At 39.1% G+C, this 25,512-nt stretch overlaps 1 protein-coding gene across 1 annotated transcript in view; it reads right to left on the reverse strand.

Annotated features, from left to right (window-relative positions):
- Positions 1 to 25,512, reverse strand: part of bmt2 (base methyltransferase of 25S rRNA 2 homolog) — a 137,627-nt gene that overhangs the window by 70,244 nt on the left and 41,871 nt on the right. Inside the window, exon 3 of the mRNA XM_041215937.1 lies at positions 11,938 to 12,117. Within this exon, the coding sequence (XP_041071871.1) occupies positions 11,938 to 12,117 (180 nt within the window). The remainder of the gene's footprint in view (positions 1 to 11,937; positions 12,118 to 25,512) is intronic.

Raw genomic sequence — 25,512 nt, forward strand, 5'->3', positions numbered from 1 at the left:
TAAATGGTTCATGTTTAAGTATACAAGTCTCAAGATCTCATCATTGAGACATCTAAAAAACTAATAAGACAACATGGCCGGCAGTGGTGGTCTCTTCTAAAATATATCACATCAGAAATAGTACCATAATCTGACATGGTGATCCACGGTGATATGAAAGGTGGCAGCTAAATGCATGGACGCAGAACAGAATACCAAGGTATGAAACACTAAAAGCAGCTGAAGCCTTACATGCATGACTAAGAAGAAAACTTGAAGAAAAAGTTGAAGAAGCTTCAACTGGAAGTGAGGAATCCACCAAAGTGAGTGGAAGTCCATTACAGAAATTAATTAAAAAACTGGACAATTTACAATATGGCAAGCTAGGTTATAAAAATGCTGTGCTTGCATTATAGAATAAGCGGTGGTCCCAGGGCTCAATAGATTGCAGCAATGGTGGCCAAACTGCACTGAAGTTAAAAAAAAATTGGCTGGCAGAGTCAAAAGTTTAAGAAGAAAAACTGCAGCGTAAAGAAGAAGCTGCTGAATAAAAAAAGGAAGTTATCTGAAAGAAAAAGCAAAGGGCAGGCAGAACAGAGGAGAGAAATGCTGTCACTTTAAGTTAAAAAAAACAGGCCCCGATTGGATGGCCAGCTTACTAAAACTCCAAAAAGGATCTGCAGAAAAAAGGAAAGAATTTCAGAAAAGCAATACTTCCACCTTGAAAGTTTAGAAGTTCAAAAACAAAAGCAGCCATGATCGCTGGAAAGCCTGCCAAAACCCAAAAAGGCACAGGAAACCCACAGCATGGAAAGCTGACAACCCGAGTGAAAAAACGGTTACTTCACAGATAGTCTTAAAGGTGTAACGACATTTAAAGCAGTAACTACAAGAAAAGAAAAACGGCAAATTAGAAGAGCCAGATGCATTTGTGCTATGGATCGGGTCAAACCAGACCCAAGAGTGGGAATCTTGGAGAAGGCAATTTTTAGTTTACAGGAGATTTACAGGGTTAAGTAAAGAATCAGAAGAAGTACAGACTGATAAGTTTTCATTCGTCTTTGATTCATTTGCTGGTGAAGTACTCGACAGCCAATGTAAAGATCCAATGTAAAGGGGGGCATCAAAAGACCCCAGTGAGGGGGGGCATCAAAAGACCCCAAAGCCTGTCCACCATCTACAAGGCACAAGTCAAAAGTGTAATGGAATACTCCCCACTTACCTGGATGAGTGCAGCTCCAACAGCACTCAAGAAGCTTGACACCATCCAGGACAGCCCATTTGATTGGCACCCCATCCACAAACATTCAATCTCTCCACCACCAACGCACAGTGGCAGCAGTGTGTACCATCTATAAGATGCATTGCAGGGACTCACCAAGGCTCCTTCAACAGCACCTTCCAAATCCACGACCACTACCATCTAGAAGGACAAGGGCAACAGGTAGATGGGAACACCACCTGGAAGTTCCCCTCCAAGCCACTCACCATCCTGACTTGGAAATATATTACCAGTCCTTCACTGTTATTGGGTCAAAATCCTGGAACTCCCTCCCTAACAGCATTGTGGGTGTACCTACACCACATGGACTTCAGCGATTCAAGAAGGCAGCTCACCATCACCTTCTTGAGGGCCATTAGGGATGGTCATAAAATGCTGGCCTGATCAGCGACACCCACATCCCATTAATGAATTTTTTAAAAAGTTGGCAAATCAAAGCGGGAGTTGGGAAAACTCAACCAGATGTACAGCCAGGAAAAACAGCAGGCAGAAATGGCACACAAAGAAGTTGCGACCCTGAAGGACTTCTTTGGAGAATCAAAATTTAGCCATGGAAAATCGTGAGGAGCTGAAAAGGATGTTGAATATTACTTCAGAAAATGCTGCGTTGGAATTATCAGTTGCAACGAAATGATGCAATGAAGCACAGAATGAGTTGGCAAGGGGTCAACAAGAAAGTAAACAGTTGAATGAACAGTTGATTATCCTTTAAGATCAAATGCAAAAGGAACACACAGCCATTCAACAACATGAAGAAATGAATACTGTCTTAAATAGTAGAATGGAAGCACAGCAGAAGAAACTCAAGGAGACTGCTGAATTACAGGAAAGCTCACAATGAAGCAAGCGAGCTTAATAAAGAAAAGGAAAACCTGTTGACAGACCAACACATGCTACAAGAATTACTTAGAACAAAATTTATTCATCTGGAAAATTACGGAGAGGAGGGAAATGAATTTTAACATCACTCTGAACAAACTGAAGAACCAGTTGGCATAGAAGACTCAGCAATATTCCATATTTCAGGAGGAAGCCAGAAACTACAAGAAACAGATTGAAGAGTTGAAGAAGCAGTTGAATGGAAAAGAGGAGCCATTGAAAGGAAAAGCCGTAAAATTTTCCAAACCGCGAGTGGCTAATTAAGCCATGAATTGCACAATTACAGAACTGAAACAAGTTAAGACTTCACCGGAGACATACCTGGGTCAACAGTGAAATCAAAATGAAGGACAAGGCAAAGTTCTGTTCTGAACGGAGAAACAACCAACAGAAATAAGATTGGAAAATGTAAATCCAACATTGAAGCACAAGGCACTAGAAAGAAAGGCTGAGCTGAATGAAACTATTCATTAGCTTGTAAAAGGATTTCAAAATAAACTGGCAAACAAGTGTTTGGCTGAAATTGAGAGACAAGTGGAAATGAAGGTTCCATTTGTGAAACGTTTACGTCCAGCAAGAACATGGCAGACATCATAGCAAAAGAAAATTTGAGTCCACTCTAGGAATGAAAGGAATACACATTCCTGTTGGAAGGAACGAGACAAACTCACAATGTCCTAAAAAGCAGATGGGTTGTTAGTAAAGAGAAACTCAACTCAAAGGAGTGCAAGAAGAAAATCAAATGGAGATAGCCAAGTACCTGAAACACAGAGGACCACTATCATTCCTCCAAACGTGACACACCAAGGTGTGGAAAAATTGTCAAGCCTCAAGATCATCTGAATTTATAAAGTCAGAGGTTTGAGATGGGGGAGCAGGGATATCAAGTAAAGGTTACATTACAAGTAGTTATACTCCATTGGAAAGGAAAGTTTTTTTGGACAAGAAAGGGGGATATTGTATGATGTGCCGGCATGCCATCATAACTTAAAGGTGCTCAGCAGAGCAAGGGTTAAGGTAGGACCTTGAGAAAAGCACTGCCCACGATATGATGTAAAGAGTCACATGGGGCAGAATTTTCTGCCTACCGGGCGGGTGGGCCCGACCCAATTTCCGGCAGGCGGGGAGCTGATCCCCACCGGAGAAGCGGGCCCTGCCATTTTAAGCGGGCAGGCCAATTAGGGCCCACCCAGCGTGATGCCCAGCGGGAAGCATTCCCCAAATGCGAGAGTGCGCTCTTTCGTGCATGCTATGTGCTGCCTCAGGGAGATTGCTTTCACTTGTTCAAACATTAAAAATAAAAAAATCCTTAACATGTCCCCCTCATGTGACAATGTCACACGAGATGGAACATGTTAATAAATTTCACTAAAAATTTATTAAAGTTTTTTAAACCCTACATGAAACTTCATCCTGCTAGTGGATGAGGTTTCATGTTCTTCTCAGAAGCCTGCCGGGGCTCCTGGGCTGCCCACCAACCTTAAAGTTAACCTTTAATTGTTTTAATTATCCTGCCAATGGCCTCAATTGGCTATTGACAGGTCAGCGGGTGCACAGCTGATTTTGCTGTGCCCCCACCTGCCTGAAAATTTAAATGGGGCAGGAAGACGTTGGGGGTTTCCCCCAATGTCATTCCATGTCATTTTGCGCGCCTCGCCCCCTGCTCGCTGACGGCAAAATCTAGCCCACGGTAATGGACTAAGAAAACAGTCTAGCTTGAACACTCTGGAAGCAGCCGGCATGGAGGTAACCTGGGATCAGTAGATAGTTAAAGGTAACAATAAACAGTTCATGTTTAAATATGCAAGTCTCAAGATCTCTTTAAGACAGTTAAAGAACCTTTAATGCAACACTGAAAGTACTACACAAGTATTAACTACAATTTATATCTTTTTCCAATTCTAATCTAATTACAGGTAACACATTATTCAAAAATACAAACATCCCTGCCTTTGCTGTGACAAGCTCTTTAGATCAAACAATAATGACAACATAAGTGCAAAAGATAACACACACAGCTTTCCCAACATAATGTTAGTCAGTCACGCTGCTAAAGTTAATCAGAAGCTACCTACAATTCATTTCTGTATTTCTACGATTGAACAATCAGATGATTTTCTACTCAAAACTATAGGAGTCATACTTCTGGATTAACACTTTCAAGTTTCAACTTTATTATGAAAAAATGCATTAAAACAAGCAGAGAACAAATAACATTGAAAGTAATAAAGTGTTGAGAGACACCAAAAGTTTTCCCTAATCCCACCAGCAAAGTACCAAGATATGACTGCTCATTCTTCAAATTAAAGGGCATGGTGGGTTGTTCAGGCAACCAATGCTAGTGCTCGATCATCAACTGACAAGAAGTGCACTTGCTGGAGCAATACAGATAATTAGTTCTTCCCATCTCTCTCTCTCCTCAAAATGGAATATCCCAGTTACGTAGACATTTTAGCCAGTACTGTACCAGAGCACTGACAACATTCATTACAATCCCTGACAGCCTTCGGATTCTAAATCACGACAATTGGTTTATGAAGTTAACCCTCTTTAAGGCAAGACTACCAGACAAGTACTGCATCAATGTTCTCATAATTTTGTACGGCAACAAGTGCAGAACATTTTTCAACTGCCTTACCAAGGACACAGGGGAACCAAATGAGTCAGTCAATCAGAAAAAAAAATTCACCTAATTAATTTGCTTGAAACCTGCCCATCATAAACTATGTGCATCTGCATATTACCCTTACATATCAACTATAGTGACCAAAGTTTTGAATCAATATGTGATTATTAGTCTATTAAACTGGTTATGTTCAGTCCAATTATTTGTCTTAAGCCACTTTACTTTCTTCTTTCAAACAGTAGCGAACAAGAAATATACTTCTTTTTTAAGTACATACATTATCACATATTGGGAAACAATTAATGGCTTTAGCCTTTTCAATATCACAACCCAATCTCATCACATACCAACAACTTATGTTTCTATAGCTCATCACACTTACAGGAAGATGCACAGAAAATGAAACAAGGTTCAAAGCCTAAGGGAAGGGTTTTGAGGAGGATTTTAAAGGAGGGAACTATCAAAGAGTTCCATAGGGCAAGAAGCTACTGGTTGAATGTTAAGCCGCCAAAAAGATGCATGTAAGATGCAAAGCAGGCGGAGATCACTAAGACAGTGTGTGAGGTCATGGCGGAATTTAAAAGAAAGGATGATTGAAGACTCCTGATTTTGACACAGGAAGCAAATGGAGGTCAAAGAGGACAAAATTGACCCAGGTACAATAGTTCATATAGTTATGTATGCCAGCTGTGGCAATTTGAATGAGTTATGACTTGAGGAAGACTGAAGTAGGGAGGTCAACCGTAAGAACATTTGAGAAGTTTAGCCTCGAAATAAGTTCTGGACTCAGGTTTCAATGGTGGAGAGAGGTGGGGTCAGAAAGGCAAATAACCCTATGGAGGTGAAAGAAAGTGCAGTATTTCAACCAATGTCATTTTGAAATCTTTTACAGTACATCTCAAAGTTTGTCAAAACCCCTTCTTTTGTGTCCCTCCATCATAAGATCAGAAGTGGGGACATTTGCTGATGATTGCACAATGCTCAGTACCATTTGCAGCTCTTCAGATACTGAAGCACATGCAGCAAAATCTGGACAACATTCAGGTTTGGGCTGATAAGTGGCAAGTAAAATTCACACCACACATATGCTGTGCAATGACCATCTCCGAAAAGAAAGCGAATTTAACCATCTCCCCTTATTATTTCAACAGCATTACCATTACCATCGCTAAATCTTCAAATATCAAATCCTGGGGTTGCCACTGAGCAGAAATTTAACTGGACCAGCCATATAAATACTGTGGCTACAAGAGAAGGTCACAGAATGAGAATTCTGCAGTGAGAAACTCCTGACATCCCAAAGCCTGTCCACCATCTACAAGGCACAAGTCAGGAATGTGATGCAATACTCTCCACTTACTCTCCACTGAGTGCAGCTCTAAGAACAATCAAGAAGTTCAACACCTTCCAGGACAAAACAGCCCGCTTGACTGATACCCTATCCACCACCTTCAACATTCACTCCCTCCACCACTGACACACAATGGCAGCAGTGTGTACCATCTACAAGATGCACTGCAGCAACTTGTCAAGCCTCCTTCGACAGCACCATCCAAACCAGCAACCTCTACAGCCTAGAAGGGCAAGGGTAGCAGAGCTATGGGAACACCACCACCTGCAAGTTCCCCTCCAAGCCGCACACCACCCTGGCTTGGAACTATATACCTATACCAGAACAAAAGTCGCGGATTAAGATACTGGAACTTCCTTTCTAAAGCACTGTGGATATACCTACACCACATGGGCTGCAGTGGTTCAAGACGACGACTCACTACCACCTTCCCAAAGGCAATGATGAATGGACAAGAAACGCTGGTTTAGCCAGAAATACCCACATCGTGTGAATGAATAAATAAATCAGCAAACTTTAGTACTGCAATGCCCATGCTGAAATCAAAATCACATATGTATACATACTTGTTCATCAAGAAAATAAAATAGTGGACTCAGTATTGACCTCAGGTGTACCAATTCCAACCCTATTCCAATCTGAGCAACTTCTATTAGTTGTAGCCCTCTGTTTCCTTAACACCAACTAGCTTTCGATCCACCCTGCCACATTTTTTCTCATGCAATACTTCGGACTTTGTTTGCAAGCATCCTGAGAGATAGTTTACTGAATATCTTCTGAAAACTGATACATTACATTATTTCCTTTACTTAAACAGTCATTTCCTTTAAAAACAAACTTGATTAAATTTGCCAAATACAATTTGCCATTAAAAAGTCTCTGCTGGTTATTCTTGAACATCTGACACATTGCCAAATACACAATAATTTGATCTCGAGTTATGGGTTATAATGGCGTTCTTTTTACTATCACACTAGATCTTAGATAAGACAGTGGTGGAAAAGGAGACAAAATTTAATTGCATGGTCATTCACCATCTTCTCCTGACTCTGAACAGTGGGTTCAGCCCTAAACATTTACCCATAACGGTCATTAAGATAAATGGTCTATAGTTTAGAAGTTTATTCTTTTCCGCCTTCTTGGACAGAGCTCTACACTATTTACAAACCAATCTTCAAACACAGTTTGCATATCTGAAAGGGGCTTAAATTGTTTTGTCAGAGCCTCTGTTAGCTCCTCTCTGAATTCTTTCAAAATATATCTAATCATGGCCCAGCAGCATAACCACCTTGAATTGTGCTATTATTTTCATAACCATTTTCTTCTCTATGTTATCTTGTCCAAGAAAGCAGAAAAGAGTAAACGGGTAAACTATTGGTTAGCTTAATGTGAGACTATTGTGGGAAAATAACCAATTTCTTCTATGTTACTTCAATCCATTTTTCCACTGCCTTCTGTCTTTCATTGACATTTTCACTTCCACCATCCTTTGTAACAATTAACAGATAATATTTTACTAACATCTCCATCATACCTTTATCCTCCACAACTAGTTTTCCATCTTTATCTTTGAAAAGTTTTCCTTCTAATTTGTCATTTAATTTTAACATATGCATAATAACCTTTAATACCTCCCTCCAACATTATTCATTGGCCTTTTCCATATTCCCTTTTGCTCCTCTAAACTCAGTTTCCATCTCACTTTCCATATTCCTTACAATTTTCTCTCACAATATTGATCCTAGTTATATGAGTAGCCTCCCTTTCAAGCTTCAGTTTATTTGTAATCTATTTACCTAGGTATCGTGCATTCTACCTAATATTTGAAGATTTGCCACTCGAGCCATCTTCCTTTTTCACTAAGTTTTCTGCCGAGTTAATTTGAACAGATCTCTTCTTTCCCATATAACAGTCTTTTCCACTCCAGCTCCCTTACATTTGAACCTTAATTATCCAAATCTATCTTTACATTGAGTCTATATTATAGTCACTGTTCCCAAGTTCATCAGTTATCTGTCCAACAGTATTTCTCAGGACCAAATCAAACATTCTTCCTCCTGGACATGAACTTAATTGAAAAACAATTATTAAAAAAAAAAATATTTTGTCCAATTAGACTGGGTGCACCAACAAGGATTTTTGAAGGAAGGAACACTACTGCTCAGTAAAATGATGATACAAGGTGGCTGCACAATAGGTAACACTTTTAGAACAGATACTCAATGAAAGAGAAATAGCTAGTTTCCAAATGCAGACTAAATAGCTCTGTTTATACTTCCACTCCCTCCGCCACCGCCCACCCCAACACACACACACACACACACACACACACACACACACACACACACACACACACACACGTATTTGGGAGAGGGACTGTAGATAACAGCACAGTGCTTACGATTTAATAGAACGATGCGGCATAGAAAGTGGCTATTCAGCCTATTGTGTCCCTCTTTGGTAGAGCTACCCAATTAATCCCATTCCCTGGCTCTTTCCCCATAGCCCTGTATTTTTTTTTCCTTCAATCCAGCTCCGTTTTGAAAGTTACTAATGAATCTGCTTCCATTGCTCTTTCATACAGTGCATTCTAAATCATGATAACTTGCTGTGTGTAAAAAAAAATCCTCATGCTGCCTCCACTTTTTTTGCCAATCATATCTGGTTTTAGCTGGAAAAAAAAAGGAGTACAGTAGTTCAATCTTGGAATCTTTCTTTGCTGTTCAGCATATTATTAGAATTTCTGCCTAAAACTTAATTGTGACTATGTTTGCAAGCAATTCAATCATTTTGAATAAGGCCAACTTTCAGATTTTGCACTTGTCATAGAATATTGCTTGTCAAAAAACAGACAATATTATATTTCTACTGAATACTTAATTTACAAAATTAACAGTAAAACAGTGTGGCTCACCATCATATTTGTTAAATTGTTAGATGTCCTGATAAATAGTATTCGTATACTGGCAGCTCTTTTCAGTGAATAGCATGCTTCATTAAAACACCAGCTCTTCGCCTGTCAAGTTGAATCACTACTAAAGATTATGCATGGCAATGCTTAAGTGCCAACACAGCAAGCAGCATTGTAGTGAGACTTGTTTCTGTTAGACCACATACTGTATAGTGCAGAAAGATGGCACATAGTCAAAGCAGCAGTGCTTGGACTGACAATGCTAGCTGCTTATAAAAGCTGGCTATTTAGTTAGCTGCTTTCTAATTATTACTGTTTTGCTATTTTTTAAAAACCTGCTTTGATTTTCTCAAAGATAAAAGGCAAAACTATTTTCCTCAAATTGACAGCACATCAGTTGGGACAAGGGAAACCACATGTTCGGAGATGATACCTAAAAAAAAAGCACGTAGACAACAGATGTCACAATATTAATTCTGTTCAGTAAACATTTAAAGGTCCAAAGCCTGCTCTAGCCAATTATAATTCTTGATTTTAAATTTCAAAATGATCTGTTTAGTAGCTTGAAACAATTTTAGGCTGAGGCCTCCAAAACCTCAGCCGCTCAAGACATTTTAGTTAATTATACCAGCAGTGGCAAGTCAGGAAAAAAAGTCTCTCTCTATTCTTTAACTTTTCTCTCGCTGCTTCACTTTGTATTCCTTTTCCTTTTCTTTTTCACATTTCTGCTTATCTCTTCTGCACTTGTGTTTCTCTTCCTCACTTCTGATTCTCTCAATCCTTCACTTCCATTTCTTGCTGTCTCCTTCATTCTCATGTCTGTTCCTCTTTTCATTTTTATTCCATTGTCTTTCTCCTTTATGTCTCTTCAGCTGTTTTCTTTTTCTACTTTGTGCAGCACTGAAGCTGCAGCATTGGGGAGGCGGTGGCATAATGGTATTGTCGCTGACTAATATTCCAGAGACCCGGGATAATGCTTTGGTGACAGATGATGAAATTTGAATTCAATAAATATCTGGAATTAAAAGTCTGATGTAAAAACCCATCTGGTTTTACTAATGTCCTTTATGGAGGGAAATCTGCTGTCCTTACATGTGACTCCGGACCCACAGCAATGTGGTTGATTCTTAAATGCCCTCTGATGGGCAATTAGGGATAGGCAATAAATGCTTGCTTAGCCAGCAACGCCTGCATCCAATGAATAATAAAATAGACGAGGGTGGTCTTCGAAACAACTCACTAGAGCTGGAAATTGATTAATTGCAACAGGGGTGAAAGATAATACCACTGAACTCATTTAGCATAAAAGGTCATCATAACGGGGTTAAAGATTTATGATCTTGTATACTGAATCCATGTGAAATAAAATCAATTAAGACATTGACTTATTAAAGGTTATTAGACGTATTAAAGATGGCTCCAGTTAGACCAAGTACATTGAATATATTTTGTGTATAATAATGCAATATATAAGAAAAAAATTAGAGTGGTCTTCGAAACAACAATAATTTTTTTTCTTGTTATTTCCTCCAAAATCTCTCTCTTCGAAGTTAGTTTTCTGGAAATCATTTAACATTAAAAGTTTAGCTGCAAGACTGCAATCAGGAGAAGGCATTATCTCAGGACTTACAACATAATCAAATGATAGAATGATTGATCAGTTAAAACTATCTGTTGATGCATGACCTACCTCCTTTTGAAAATTTGCCATTATTGATACATCTTCCAATCAATGAGATGTTTGAAGCATTTATGAGAGTGGAGCTAAACAAATTGTCAGTGGCAAACAATTTGTGTATGATATTGAATAAATACTTTACATGAGAAATACAAGAATATTGGTTTAAACCCTTTAGTTATCAATCTTCCTCAGAAGCATAGTTCAAACTCAATGTGCAAAGCTCCCTAAATGCACACTCCTTGATTCCTTTTTTTTGGTGCTGTTTTTGTACACTTAATTCAAAAATAAGACTGACCACACTTATGGTCAGTCGTTTAATATAAGTTGACACAATTTCAGGATTGAAAGCGCCAACTATCCCATGAAATGCACAAAAATATATTTGATGCAATGCACATATTATCTGCGATTTTTAAAAAAATAACTTGAAATTATTGGAATTCATATTTATAAATTTAGTATTAATATACAAATGTTTGAATTGGTTTAGCCAAACATGGAGGATTGTGATGATCTTAGTACTGAAAGAAGGGCACTATTTCTGAAGGCTGCAATATAGCATTTCATTGTTATTATAATAATGTATTCATTATTTGGAACAATTCAATTTTTGGTATTTTGGCCAGTTCCACAACATACATCACTGCACCACAGTCGGTGAACTACCTTACACATTATTATGCAAAGGAGTGGCATATCCTGCCATTTTCTCATCAGTTTTTCTTTTCGAATAAGATAGATTGTAATAAATTTGATTCAAATTAGCCATAACTTTTGATTTACAGTATCTTGTGAACAAATATTTAATTTATGTATATTTCCATTCTAATATAATGTGAGGTCTTATTTCACATCATTTCATTCCATTTGTTAACTTTACCAAAAATGTACATGAATAGAATGCAAGGAACACTTCTTTGTACTCAGTTCTACTTTGTAAGAATTGAGGAGGAAAATACACCCCTAATTATCATACTGTCCAAATTCAATAATTACATTCTCACCTTCTTCGACTACATTCTGAAGTGGTTTTTTTATTTGAACAAACCTTAAGTGTGAGATTACATAATTATGATCCATCTGTTCTCACCATCTTTAACACAGATTACATAAGTGAATGCAGTTCCAAGAGATGTTTAATCCATTTTATTTCAGCATCGTTTCAAATTGCCAGAATCTTAGCACAATACCATTTCGTTTGAAATTTAAAACATCTGCTGTCACCTACTTTGTAATGGAAGCATCCAGACTCATTAATATACCATTCGAGGCAGAATGATCGTCTTTCTTTTCAGGTGTTTGCACATTGAAGGTTGGGGTAGCCATGGCAATAGCAAGCCTGGCCCTTTTCTCATCTTTTTCAAGTACTTTCTTCATTCCACCATTCAGAAAATATTCTTGACAAACACTATAAATGGAAGAACAGCTGGTCAGCCTTGAGAAACAATACACAAATGTTTACACACAAAACTATTTTCTCTGTGTCTGCAAAAACAATTGTAATGTATGCCTATGAACTTATACTAAAGCTTACTAACACTCCTGCATCTGGCAGTTATCAAATACCCTCCTGGCAAAGACTTGTAACCTTATGTCTATTTTGACTGCTGTTAATGCGAGGAATCCCTATTGCTTTCTTTCACTGGTAGGTGAGAAAAAAAACAAGAGAATGTTATCCTGGAATCCATAGTGGTAGTGAACAATGCATATTATTCACTGCTCGTATCTATCACCTTAATGACAGAAAGCAAGCTTGTAAATATGACACTGCAAAAATTGAGAAAGAAAAGGACAAAGAGAAATAGAAAAACAAAAAAGAGATTGACAAATAAAGATAGCCAAAAGCATTTATTCATGCCACTCTAAACCTCTTCCATGTTATCCACATTTTCCAAATGTACAGGCTAATGTCCAATTTGTTCCAATGTCCCAAATGTGGAACAATTCCAATTTTTAAGATATCACCTCTTTAAATAAGCAAAGTTGCATTCCACCAGACACCAACTCAATTATGTCAAGGCTCACCATCTTTCTGCTCCTATATGTGGATTGTGGTTGTTCCATAGCTGTTATTATGAGCTCACAAATGTTAGAACCAGAAGTGAGGGGCATGTGCCCTAGGGTCTGAATTAGAATGCAGAATAATCTTAAAATTATAGTTAGGCGATTTAAGAGTGAAATCAGGAAGCACTTTTTTTATCCCCACACAAGGGGTAATGGGACTCTGTGACTCTCTTCCCCTAAAGGGCTGTGAGTGCTGCATCAAAATTCTTCAAACTCTCCTGTTTGAGCATAATCTAAACATGTGTATTCAGATAACTGTAGCTGTTCACAAATGGCTCAGGTCAATCAGAAGGCTCCCAGTCAATGTTTCGCTTTCTTAATGTTTTTAAAAATATGATAGTTTTGCATCTGTAACAGAATTACATGTGGAATGTGACAGTTAAACAGAAAACTTATACTGCTCATGGTAAGTCATGAATATGGTGATTTTATAACAATAGAATGATGTGCCCTGTAATGAACAATGTATTATCAGGCACCATTGATTTACTTTAGCACTGCAGTTGTAGGTATTCAATAACTAACAAAGAAGTAATTAATTAGAATCTTCACATTCTAATAACTGAGGCGATATAATTGGTTTCCCAAACACAAAGCTTATAATACAGGTGATGTCATTAGACAGCTCTGCTTAAAAGTTTTCAAAATATAATTTGCTTCCAAGTGTTTCAGAAATCAGCTTCTTGGGGAAATTAACAGAAAAACATAGCAAAATACAAGACATTGTAATTGTGAAATCAGCAGTGAATAAATGGTGCTAAAAAATAAAAATATAAATGGTGCTAGCTGTTTATTATAGTTACAGCTGCCCACAGACTTTTAATGGGCTTCTGCATGGCAACTTACAGATATTAGAAAACCATTTCAGTGACACACCTTCACAAGGCACCTGTGACCTGTATGAACAGGTCAAGCAACATTGTGTCTGTTCAACTAGATTGAAGTTTTTTTTTATATTTGATCATGGGATGTGAGCAATCATTTATTGCCTATCCCTAACTGCCCTTGTTCAGAGGGCACTTCAGAGTCAACCACATTGCTGTGGATCTGGAGTCACATGTAGGCTAGACCAGGTAAGGACGGCAGATTTCCTTCCCTAAAGGACATTAGTGAATCAGATGTTTTATTTTACGACAACTGGCTATGGTTTTGCGATCATCAGACTTTACTGAATTCAAATTCCACCATCTGCTGTGGTGGGATTTGAACCCAGGCCCCTCCCCAGAGTATTGCCCTGGGTCTCTAGAACACCAGTCCAGTGGCAATACCAGTGCCACCACCTCCCCAGGATGGTGTCAGCTGCTGGCAATACACACTCCACAGGCCCAGGATCTGCCCAGGCCAAAGATAAGTGAAGGCAGGATAGGGTTTGTGGGAATGGAATTCGTGGGATGAGGGGTGGGGCGGGAAGGTTGAAGACAAGGGCAGGGGGCTTTCAGCACCACTGCAACACCCTCCTCTTCTGAATCCGGATCCATCAATGGGGCACAGAGTGTCTGATAATCAGCAGGTATAAGAAAGCCATGGGGCTCCCATTTAATCCCTGAGGTAATACTGCATTGAGATGGGTTGAGGGATTAGTGTGTCAACTGACTCATTACTGAGCCTAACTGACATCCTGCCGATAAAAGATGCAGAAGGAAAAAGTAAAAAGATAACTGTCACAAAATCACCAACAGTTAAAATCTGAAGGAATGAGACACTACACTTGCATGTGTACATTTTCAGTGACAGAGGTGATTTGGTAGCAATTAAAGCTGATCACGCTATTAAAAATTCACTTGCACTTCATTGGATTAGTCCTAACTTTTCCTGACATGTTTAATGGGTACCTAATGGATATGTACAGCAACTTCAGGCCCCTCAGTGTTTTAATGCCAAGTTTCTCAGTGAGGTACCAATGCAACAAAGATTGTGGAGGATCAGAGCCAATCCAACAGCAACTTCTCCATTTATCTCTGTATGTGCAGACATCGGAAAGTGCTGCCCAATATACTCCATAATGATGATTGCAGATAGCCTTATCTTTATACCTACTACAAAAACTGGGTTGATATTAAATCTGTGCTTTATTTCTCCAATAGCTATCATATTTTCCTACATTTCAACTATGACTGCACTTCAAAAAAAAGTACTTAACTGGTTGTAAAGCACTTTGGGGTATCCTGTGGTTATGGAGGGCGCTATACAAGCCCAAATCTTTCTTTTTCTTTTAACTGCTCCCGCTCAGTCTTTCACCCTCATCGTCAGAATGATTTTCTCTTTATAGCTGTCCCTAAAATGCGCAGGCACGCTCTCTCTCCCTTGCTCTCTTAAGTAAAATTGAGCATCTGGCAACAGTTTATAGTTTTTTGAGAATTAGCATTTTAAAAAAATTGATATTTTCAAGCCATTCTTCAGCAAAACAAAACAGAAATACTGTGACAGGGTGAGGTGATAAAGCTTATAATATTTGGAAAAACGCCAAGGGATCCATGTGAAATTCTACAAGTACTCAGATTGTTCTTATTAGCTTTTCATTAGTAGTTTTCTGGCTGCTTTTCTCACTTTTAATTTCTGAGTTCCCTACTTCCAGTTCTGATTTGTTGCTGTTTTACTTTGAACCAATTCACTAAAGTCAACAAAAAGCTGCAATGGCTAAAGTGTAAAAGAAAATGTGTCATGCAAGTGTTATACCATATGGAAAACTTTTATTATATGACTAGCTGATCATACATATCGTTGCACCAAGGTAGTCAACATTGTTTTGATTTTTTAAGGCAGTGCAGGGGATGAAGGAAGAGGAAGCACATAGAAGTGAGAAAGGTCAGTTGTGAGGTAGGGAACTGGAGGTAATGATGGGTCCAGTACAGAAGGGGAAAGGGAAGGGGGACGGAGAAGAAGTGGTGTTGAGAGGGTGACAAAAAGAGGAAAGAGACATGAAACTGCAATCTGGTATAGAATTGCCACTGTAATAATGCTATATAGATTACCACCTATCCTTTAGGGGGCAACTGCAGCCTGATGAAGTGCAAAGGGCATGTTGGTAGACAACAGATTGATTGTATCAGGAAATACAGCTAGCAAATGGAAGGATGAGAAAAATTATAGCGGAATGCAACTAACAGTGAATCAGTGTGAACTTGAGCCTGCAGAGGAGGGAGAGTCTATGTCAGGGCGGATGTACAGGTATTGTGTGGGATGTTTTCTTTGTTGGTCAATTAAAGCTGGTATTTCATGTCTGCTTTCACACAATCAGCTTCAAATATAATTACTGGTTACTTGGATTTGTTGTTTTACAGCCACTTCTCAGTGATGGGGTTGGGTAAGGAAGGTTTGATGAAATTATGCTCAGAGGTGGTACAGAATGGGAGCACTTGTCTTCACAAGTTCCATGATAAAGCACAGCACATACAAGACGCTGAAAATATATTGCACTGACTAATTTTTTAGTAGACCTGAACACTTTTGCCAAAATTAAATGATAGATTTCTACCACAGGATCTTAAAACCGAGTAATTCATCCACAAGAGAACGGGTCTTGCCACTTATCCATGAAAAACAAAATTAGGTCTCATGACTTGTCCAGTACTCAGCCCTAGATGGAACAGGAAAATACAATGAAGTCTTCAGTTTCATATCAAACTGAAATAAATACATTTACTGCCTATTTTACACTGCAGCTTGTTAAATACCAGCATCAAATCACAGCTGTATATTTCCACAAGGTTACAATACTCACCAATACACTGCCATATATGACCGTATATTTTGTGAATTTTTTTCCCCATATGTTGTAAAGAATGTTATTTCATATTTACTACTTTATGATAGGCTATCACTCAAATATTTGGAGAAAGTTAATATTGGACTGAAATCTGAACATAACCTCCCAGTATTCTTTAGGTTACTACCCTGAGAAGTATTTATATATACACAATATACAGTATGCCTTTAAGCATAGCTGTGCAAAATGAAGTGTCTGAGAGGAGACATTTACATGTTTAAAATTTCATAAAACACTTAAATCAACATCACTAAAAGCTGATGATCTAAGCATTATCACAGCTGTTGTTGGACCCTGCTGTCGCAAATTGATTGCAATTTCTACATCACAACAGTGACGAATACTTCAAAAATACTTAATTGGCTGTAAAACACTTTGGGACATGATGGAGCTACATAAATTCAAGTCTTTCTTTCATCTGACTGAGCTAACAACTTCAAGCAGCACATTCTAGAGCCTAACAGACTGCAGGCTATTCTAGGCCTTGGCCGTGTGCGATGAGACATGTTTAATTAATGACGTCATAGCGAAGGAGCCCCTAAGTAGCAATGATCATAACACAATCAAATTTCGCATTCAATTTGAGAGCAAAAAGAGCGAGTCTAAGACGAGTGTTTTAAACTTAAATAAAGGCACCTACAAGGGTATGAAGACAGAGGTGGCTAAAGTGAATAAGGAAATTACATCAAAGGGTAGTACAGTAAGGTGCAGTGGCAGACATTTAAGGGGATATTTTATAACATTCAGCAAGGTACATTCCAGTAATAAAGACAGACTCTACGAGATGGATGCACTATCTGCAGCTAATTATGGAAGTTAAAGATGGTATCAAATTGAAAGAAAAAGCATACAATACTGGAAAGATTAGTGACAGGTCAAAATTTTAAAACCAGCAAAGAATGACTCAAAAATGAGGATGGAGAAATTAGAGTATGAGAGAAAACTAGCTAGAAACATAAAAACAGAAATATAAAAAGGAAAAGAGTAACTAACGGGAACATTGCTCCTCTAGAGAGTAAGAACAGGGAAATAAGGAAGTGGCGGAAGGGTTTAAACAGGTTTTTTGTGTCAGTTTTCACTGTAAAAGACACAAATAACATCCCAAAAAAACTTGTAAATCAAGAGGTGAAAGGGAGAGAGGAACTTAAAACAATCATCAGGGAAAGGATACTGAAAAAACTATTAGAGCTAAAGGTTGACAAGTCCTCAGGACTTGATAGATTTCATCCTAGGATCTTAAAGAAGTGGCTGCTGAGATAGTAGATGCATTGGTTGTAATTTTCCAAAATTGCCTAGATGCTGGAAAGATCTCAACAGATTGGAAAATAGCAAATATAACTCCTCTATTCAAGAAAGGAGGAAGACAGAAACTACAGGTAACATCTGTCATAGGGAAAATGCTAGAATCTATTATTAAGGAGGTTATAGCAGGGCAGTTAGAAAATCCAAATGCATCGGGTAGCGTCAGCATGATTTTATGAAAAGGAAATCATGTTTAACTAATTTATTGGGGTTCTTTGATGAACAAGCATCATGAATAAAGGGGAACTTGTAGATGTGGTATACTTAGATTTGATAAGCTGCCACATCAAAGATTACTACCCAAACATTAGCGTGGTACAGGGGGTACCATGGATAGAGGATTGGTTAGTTAACAAGAAGCAGAAAATAGGGAAAATTTTTTTTTGGGCTGGCAAGCTGTAACTAGTGGAGTTTCACAGGGATCAGTGCTGGGGCCTCAACTATTTACAATCTATGTCAATTACTTGAATGAAGGGACTGGATGTATGGTTGCTAAATTTGCTGACGACACAAAGATAGATAGGAGAGTAGGTTGTGAAGAGGACATAAGATGTCTGCAAAGGAATCTTAGATAGGTTAAGTGAGTGGGCAAAAATTTGGCAAATGGGGTATAAAAGTGGGAATATGTGAACTTGTCCACTTTGGCAGCAAGAATAAGAAAGCAATATATTATTTCAGTTGAGAGATTGCAGAACTGTGTAATATGGAAGGAACTCTATGTCTTTAGCAATGAACCTCAAAATGATTTTATGCAGGCACAGCAAGTGATTTGGAAAGCAAATGGTATGTTGTTGTTTATTGCAAAGAGAAGTATATAAAAGTAGGGAGGTTTTGCTACAGTTGTACAGGGCATTGATGAGACCACTCCTGTAATAGTGTGTACAGTTTAGTCATCTTAAGAAATTAAATAATTGCATCAGCAGCAGTTCGGAGAAGGTTCACTCGACTCACTCCTGGGATGAAGGGATTATTTTATGAGGAAAAGTTGGACAGGTCAGGCCTGTGTCCATTGGAGTTTAGAAGAATGAGAGGTGATCTTATTGAAACATATAAAGATCCTAAAGGGACTTAACAGGTGGATGCCAAGACGATGTTTCCCCTGTGGGAGTGACTAGAACTAGGAGACACAGTTTAAAAATAAGGGGTCTCCCATTTGGGACGTAGGTGAGAAGAATTTCTCCAGAAAGCAGTGGAGACAGGGTCATTGAATATTTTTAAGGCTGAATTAGATAGATTCTTGATTAACAAAGGTATCAAAGGTTATAGGAAAATAGAGTTGAGGCCACGATCAAATCAGCCATGACCTTATCAAATAAAGCATAATATTTTAGTTCTACATTCTTCAAGTATAGTTGAATGAAAAGCATATTTCTTGCACTAGGTTTTTAAATCTCTGGAACACACAACATGAATTAAGAATACTGAACAAGAAACTGATGAGAAATCTCTGATTACTAAAAAGGGATGGCAAAACCTACAACTAATCCATCTTACACTGAGGTGTGCGTCAAGCATATTCTATGGTGATGACTTGATTACCTGCTATGTGCTCTGCAGCACCTTGAACAATATTTCCCAATGCTGCCTCTGCATTAGTTAAAGCATTCCTTAAAACAACTAAGAGAAAGAATTTCCAATCACTAAAGTTAATAGCATTAGATACAGAATGTAATATTTAAAAATGAGGATATCAGGGTATGGATTTTAAAAAGTGAAATTTTGCAGAACTGTTTTGCAGCATTATTCTCTTCTTCCCCTCTTCCGACAAAAAAAAACCCCTAAACTGAAAAGACTACATGCATGGGAGACAGTTGGGTAGTGATAATATCATTGAACTAGTAATTCAGAGACCCAGGCTAATGCTCTGGGGACATGGGTTCAAATCCCACCATGGTGGCTGGTGGAATTTAACTTCAATTAGTAATCTGGAAATGAAAAGCTAGTCTCAGTATTGCTGACCATGGAACCATTGTTGATTGTCACAAAAACCCACATGTTTCACTTCTGTCTTTTAGGGAAGGAAATCTGTCATCCTTACCTGGTCTGGCATACATGTGACTCCAGATCCACAGCAATGCGGTTGACTCTTAAATGGTGTGGCAAGCCACCTGGTTCAAAGGCAATTAGGGATGGGCAATAAATGCTGGCCTTGCCAGCAATGCCAACATCCCATGGAAGAATTTTTTAAAAAGCTAAACAGCAGAAGCAGCATGCAACAGAGTTAAATGATCCCAGAATCAATTAATAAGATCAAAACTCTATAGCCCTGTAACATTTGGTCATGAATGATGGTGGACAATTAAGTAACTAACCAAAGATGGAAGCATCCTCATCCAGAATGATGGCCGAATCCAACACGAGTACAAAAAAAAACAAGGCTGCAACATCCTCAGCTAGAAGTGCCAAGTGGATGATCAATCTCGGCCTCCTCTTGAGGCCACAGATGCGAGTCTACAGCCAATTCCATTCACTTTGCATAATAGAGAAGCAGCTGATCGCATTGGATACAGCAAAGGCTATAGGCCCCAGCAGCATCCTGGCTACAGTGCTAAAGACTTTAAGCTCCAGCACAAGCCACACCCCTAGCCAAGTTGTTTCAGCAGAGATACAGCCCTGGGATCTACCAGCAAAGTGGAAAACTGCCCAGCCATGTCCTTTCCACAAAAAGTAGCACAAATCTAATCCAGCCAATTACCATTCCATCAGTTTACTATCACCTGTGAGTAAAATGATGGAAGGGGTCATCAACGGTGCTGTCAAGCAGCACTTACACAGCAATAACTGTTGAGAGGTTAGGGTTGCCAAACGTGATTAAATGCATTCCTGGAGGTTTCATCATATCACTTGCCCACAATCTTGTCATTAGTCAGGTAACACATCAATCCTAGTGATGAACTGCCTTCCTCTGCCAATCAGAAAGCAGAAAGATTCATTCTCCAAATGGATGATGCTTCAGCCAAACAGCTGTTTTTCCCCATTTCAAATATTTTTGTATCTGGTAAAGAAAAATGTTAAAAGAAAATGACCAAAAACAATCTTTTTTTAATCTCCTGATGATTTTATTTCCAGGATTGTACTCAGCAGTGTCCTAGAGATTGATAGATTGATCTTCAATCCCTGGAACTCCAAGCCAATCCTGGAGGGTTGGCAACCCCATCGGAGCATCAGTTTGCGTTCCACCAAGACCAGCAAGCTCCAGCCCTCATTACAGCCTGAGTCCAAATAGGGAAATAATAACTAAGTTCTTGACTCTCCAAAGCCTGCCCACCACCTACAAGGCATAAGTTAGGAGTATGATGGGATACTTTTCACTTGCCTAGGTGAGTACAGCTCCAACAACACTCAAGAAGCTTGAAACCATCGGGACAAAGCAGCACGCTTGATTGGCACCCCTCCCAAAACCATTCACTCCCTTCACCACCAACAAACAGTGACAGCAGTGTGTACCATCTTCAAGATGCACTGCAGGAACTCACCAAGGCTCCTTAGGCAGCACCTTCCAAATCCACGACAACTACAATCTAGAAGGATATATGGGAACACCACCACCTGGAAGTTCCCCTCCAAGTCACTCAGCATCCTGACTTAGAAATATATCACCGTTCCTTCACTGTCGCTAGGTCAAAATCCTGGAACACCCTCCCTAACAGCACTGTGGGTATACCTACACCACAGGGACTGTAGCAGTTCAAAGATGCAGCTCACCACCACTTTCTCAAAGGCAATTAGGGATGGGCAATAAATGCTGGCCTAGCCAGTGACGCTCACACCCTGTAAATGAATTAAAACAAAGATGAAGTGAGAGTGACTGCACTTGATAACAAGGTAGCATTTGACCTAAAGTGGCATCAAGGAACCCCAGTAAAATTGAATTCAATGGAAATCACAGCAACAACTCTCCAATGGTTGGAGTCATACCCAACATAGGGAAAACCGGTTGTTGTTGTTATTGGAGGCCAGTCATCTCAGTACAATGGCACAGCTGCAGAAGCTCCTCATGGTAGTGCCCTAGGCGCAACCATTTTCAAATGCTTCATCAATGGCCTTCCCTCTACCATAAGGTTAGACGTGTTGGCTGATGATTGCAATGTTCAGTTCCATTTGCAACGTCTCAGATACAGAAGCAGTCCATGCCTGCATGGCAGCAATATCAGAGTAAAATTCAGGCTTGAACTGATAAGCGGCAAGCAACACAAATGACCAACAAAAGATACAGTATCTAACCATCACCTTGACTTTCAACAACATTATATTCCCCACCATCAACATTCAATGGGCCATCTTGCACCAGAAACTTAACTGGAACAGACTGATAAATGGTATCTCAAAGCCTCATTGCTATCTAGAAAGTCCATGTCAGAAGTGTGATGGAAAATTTCTCACTTGCCTCAATGAGTGCAGCTACGAGAGCACTCAAGAAGATCAACAACATCCAGGACAAAGCAGCTTGCTTAATTGACAGCTCATCCACCACCTTAAAAACATTCACTCCCTCCACACCACATTTGGCTCAAGTGTGTACCGTCTATAAGATGCACTGTAACAACTTGCCAAGGCTTCTGTGATCTCCTAGAACAAGAGAAGCAGGTGCACCACTTGCCAGCTCCCTCCAAGTCACACACCATCCTAACTTAGATTATCTCGCTGCTCCTTCATTGTTGCTGGGTCGAAATCCTGGAACTCCCTTCCTAACTGCATTGCGGGTGCACCTACAACATATAAACTGCAGCAGTTCAAGAATGTGGCTCACCCCTACCTTCTCAAGGGCAGTTAGGGGATGGGAAATAAATGATGGCCACGCTAGTGATGCCCACATTCCAAGAACTAATATATATATATATATATATATATAAAAAAATCCCAAGTACCATTCCAGTAGCTCGCCTCGCCTTGACACCTATTACAAAATGCGGTGGCCTGAATTAGACACAATACTCTAGCAGAAGTCAATGTTTAGTATAACTTCTTTGCTTTTGCACTCTACACCTCTACTTATAAAGCCAAGAATTCCGTATGCCTTTTTAATAGCCTGACGAACTTTCCCTGCCACCTTCAAAGATTTCTGTACATAAATCCCCAAATCTCACTGTCCCCACACCACCTTTTAAATTGTATTATTTAGTTCACATTGCCCCTCCTCATTCCTCCTTCCAGTATGCATCACTTCACACTTCTCTACATAATTGATCTGCCATATGTCAGCCCATTTCACCAGTCTCTCTATATCCTCCTTATTATGCAATGCTTTTCCAAATTTTGTATCATCTGCAGACTTTGAAATTATGCCCTGTATACCCAAATCCAGATCATTAATTATATGTCATGAAGTACAGGGTCCTAATATTGATTCATGGGAATGCTACTGTATGGAGCACCCCGCAAGCCAAAATACTGTCACAGGGTTTCTCTATGATCTTGGGCTCATGATTTTCAATCAAATATTAGGCAAACAAAGGCACACTATAGGCTGTGTGAAACAAGTGCTCGGCTGTGGGGATGAACTGTGGCCCTAAATCCAAGGAGCATATCAACAGTAAAAACCTAAAACGGTAACATCTTCATGAATACTTTTACTCAGTGTTTTCAGCCTCTCTTTGAAAAGTCTGTGGTGGGAGTTGACATTCTTCCCAGAGTCATCGCTCTGCTTGCTGAACAGAATTTTTTTAAAAAAGTGTGGCTGAAAAGTGAGAAATCCCATCACCAGGCTTACAAGTCAAGCTACTAAAAAAGCTAAACGGTACACCTTCTGTTTCCCTATGTACACACAGTCTCACTCTCTTCATCACGCTACTCCGCACTTACCAAACAGTCCAGCGAGTTTAGGCACAGGATGGCAGAGGCATGACTTACAGAATTCTAACTATATGCAGGGGCTAAATATGCTGACATTTAACTAAAACAATGCAGCTTACTAATATGGATAACTAGTAAGCTTCTCACTACTTGTCCAGCAAGGGGCACTTTATCTGATCAGCAATAGCTTGCAGCATTATCTGGAGCTCAGAAGCAAAAGTTCCAGGGTCCAGACCAATTCGGATCATTAATACACTTTTCATGCTTGTTCAGCTAGCACCACCTACCTCCTAGGGGACTGGTTTACATGAATATCAGGAACTGAGTGGAACAAATCCCAATGCCAGTACAAGGCCATTAATGAGCTAGCCTAATCAATCAACACTATTTTGGAGAGCTCCTGGCTTTCTGATTTAGATGTTGGATTGCTGAGTTTGTCACAGGAGACCAAACTGGCTTAGAAATTCAACTGTTAGGCACATCATTTTGGATTAGCCTACATTTGACATATATGTAGTCTTGGTATTGTATTCTTCTTTTAGCATCGGTCATGGCTGATATGAAATTCCTGGGGAAACTCATTCTGTGCTGCCCTTATAAAATAGTGGATGGAGATAGTTGAAGGCTTTGATATAATGCTCAAAATAGGAGAGCGAGATCTGGCAAAACACTTAAATATCCTGCTGTAAAAAAATCTAACAGACAACAAAAGAGGATAAAAAGCTGAATTTTTCACCACTTAAAGACTGCAAATGCAAATGAAATGGTAAAGGCCCAGATGTTAAGAACACAATCCTACAATGGCTACAGCATACTCTATCACAAGCTGCTCTGTTGAATGGTCCACAGAAAACAAACAGAAAAGTTTGATTTCACATTAGCAAGAGCTTGGAACACTCAACAGAATACCATGTGATTGGGTATGCTGTGTACAGTATAAGAATGCTTTCTCAACATCGACGTCTTTACCTTCATGTCACAAAAAAATAGAATACTACCTTATTCAAGAAGATTCATGGTTAGAAAGAAAGCAGACGCTGAAGTAAAAACATCCATGTTTGAATGAAGGATTGCGATAAAACTGGGCTCTTTTACGGGGAGCCATTAGAAACAATACATTCAAAGACAACCCTGTAGCAGGAGGAAAACAAACAGCAGCGCTGTTCTGTGGCGGCCTGTCTAGGACATATGAGTCTCAGGTTGCAGTCACTGACAAATCTGAAAAATTCTGATTGCTTTTGTGGAGTTTGCAATCTACCAGTTGAACTGTGGATGCTTGAATAACTTTAGTGGAATTTTCAGACTGATTACATAAGTAAAACATGAAACTTAGTCTTCATAGAAAAATTGCTTCTTGTTATGGACAATTTTATGTGCCATACCACAGAGTTGAATCTTTGTAACATAAAAAGTGTTGCTTCTACTTACAAACACAATAGGGATAGGACAGATAAGAGGATCATTCAGGAACTACAAGTTTCATTCTGCTTGAAGCAAAATAGTTGAAGACATCTGTTGATGGTGATTGCCTGGCATTTTTCTATGCATGGTATCCTACAGGAGGTTGGCTACTGCACCCTAACAAACATACATTATAAACGGCTTTCATAAACATGGGTTTACAGCTCAATGATAAAGGTACTTGATGAAAAGAATGATTCTACACTTCTAGTGGCGAATGTCACCTGCCACTAATATTAATGATACTGACTGAATTTAGCATGGTGATGAACTAGAACGTGCTGAGATCATTTGCTTAGACTTTAATAAAGGAAATCAGAGCAACAATCGCAAATGCGAGACTGGGAAACAAAGAGAAAGCAACGCCATAAAAAATTAAGAAGTTTCTATCATCTCACTGCTGAATCTGGAAATGGG

Source organism: Carcharodon carcharias, chromosome 21 (assembly GCF_017639515.1).
Source record: "Carcharodon carcharias isolate sCarCar2 chromosome 21, sCarCar2.pri, whole genome shotgun sequence".
NCBI classification, from domain to species: Eukaryota; Metazoa; Chordata; class Chondrichthyes; order Lamniformes; family Lamnidae; genus Carcharodon; species Carcharodon carcharias.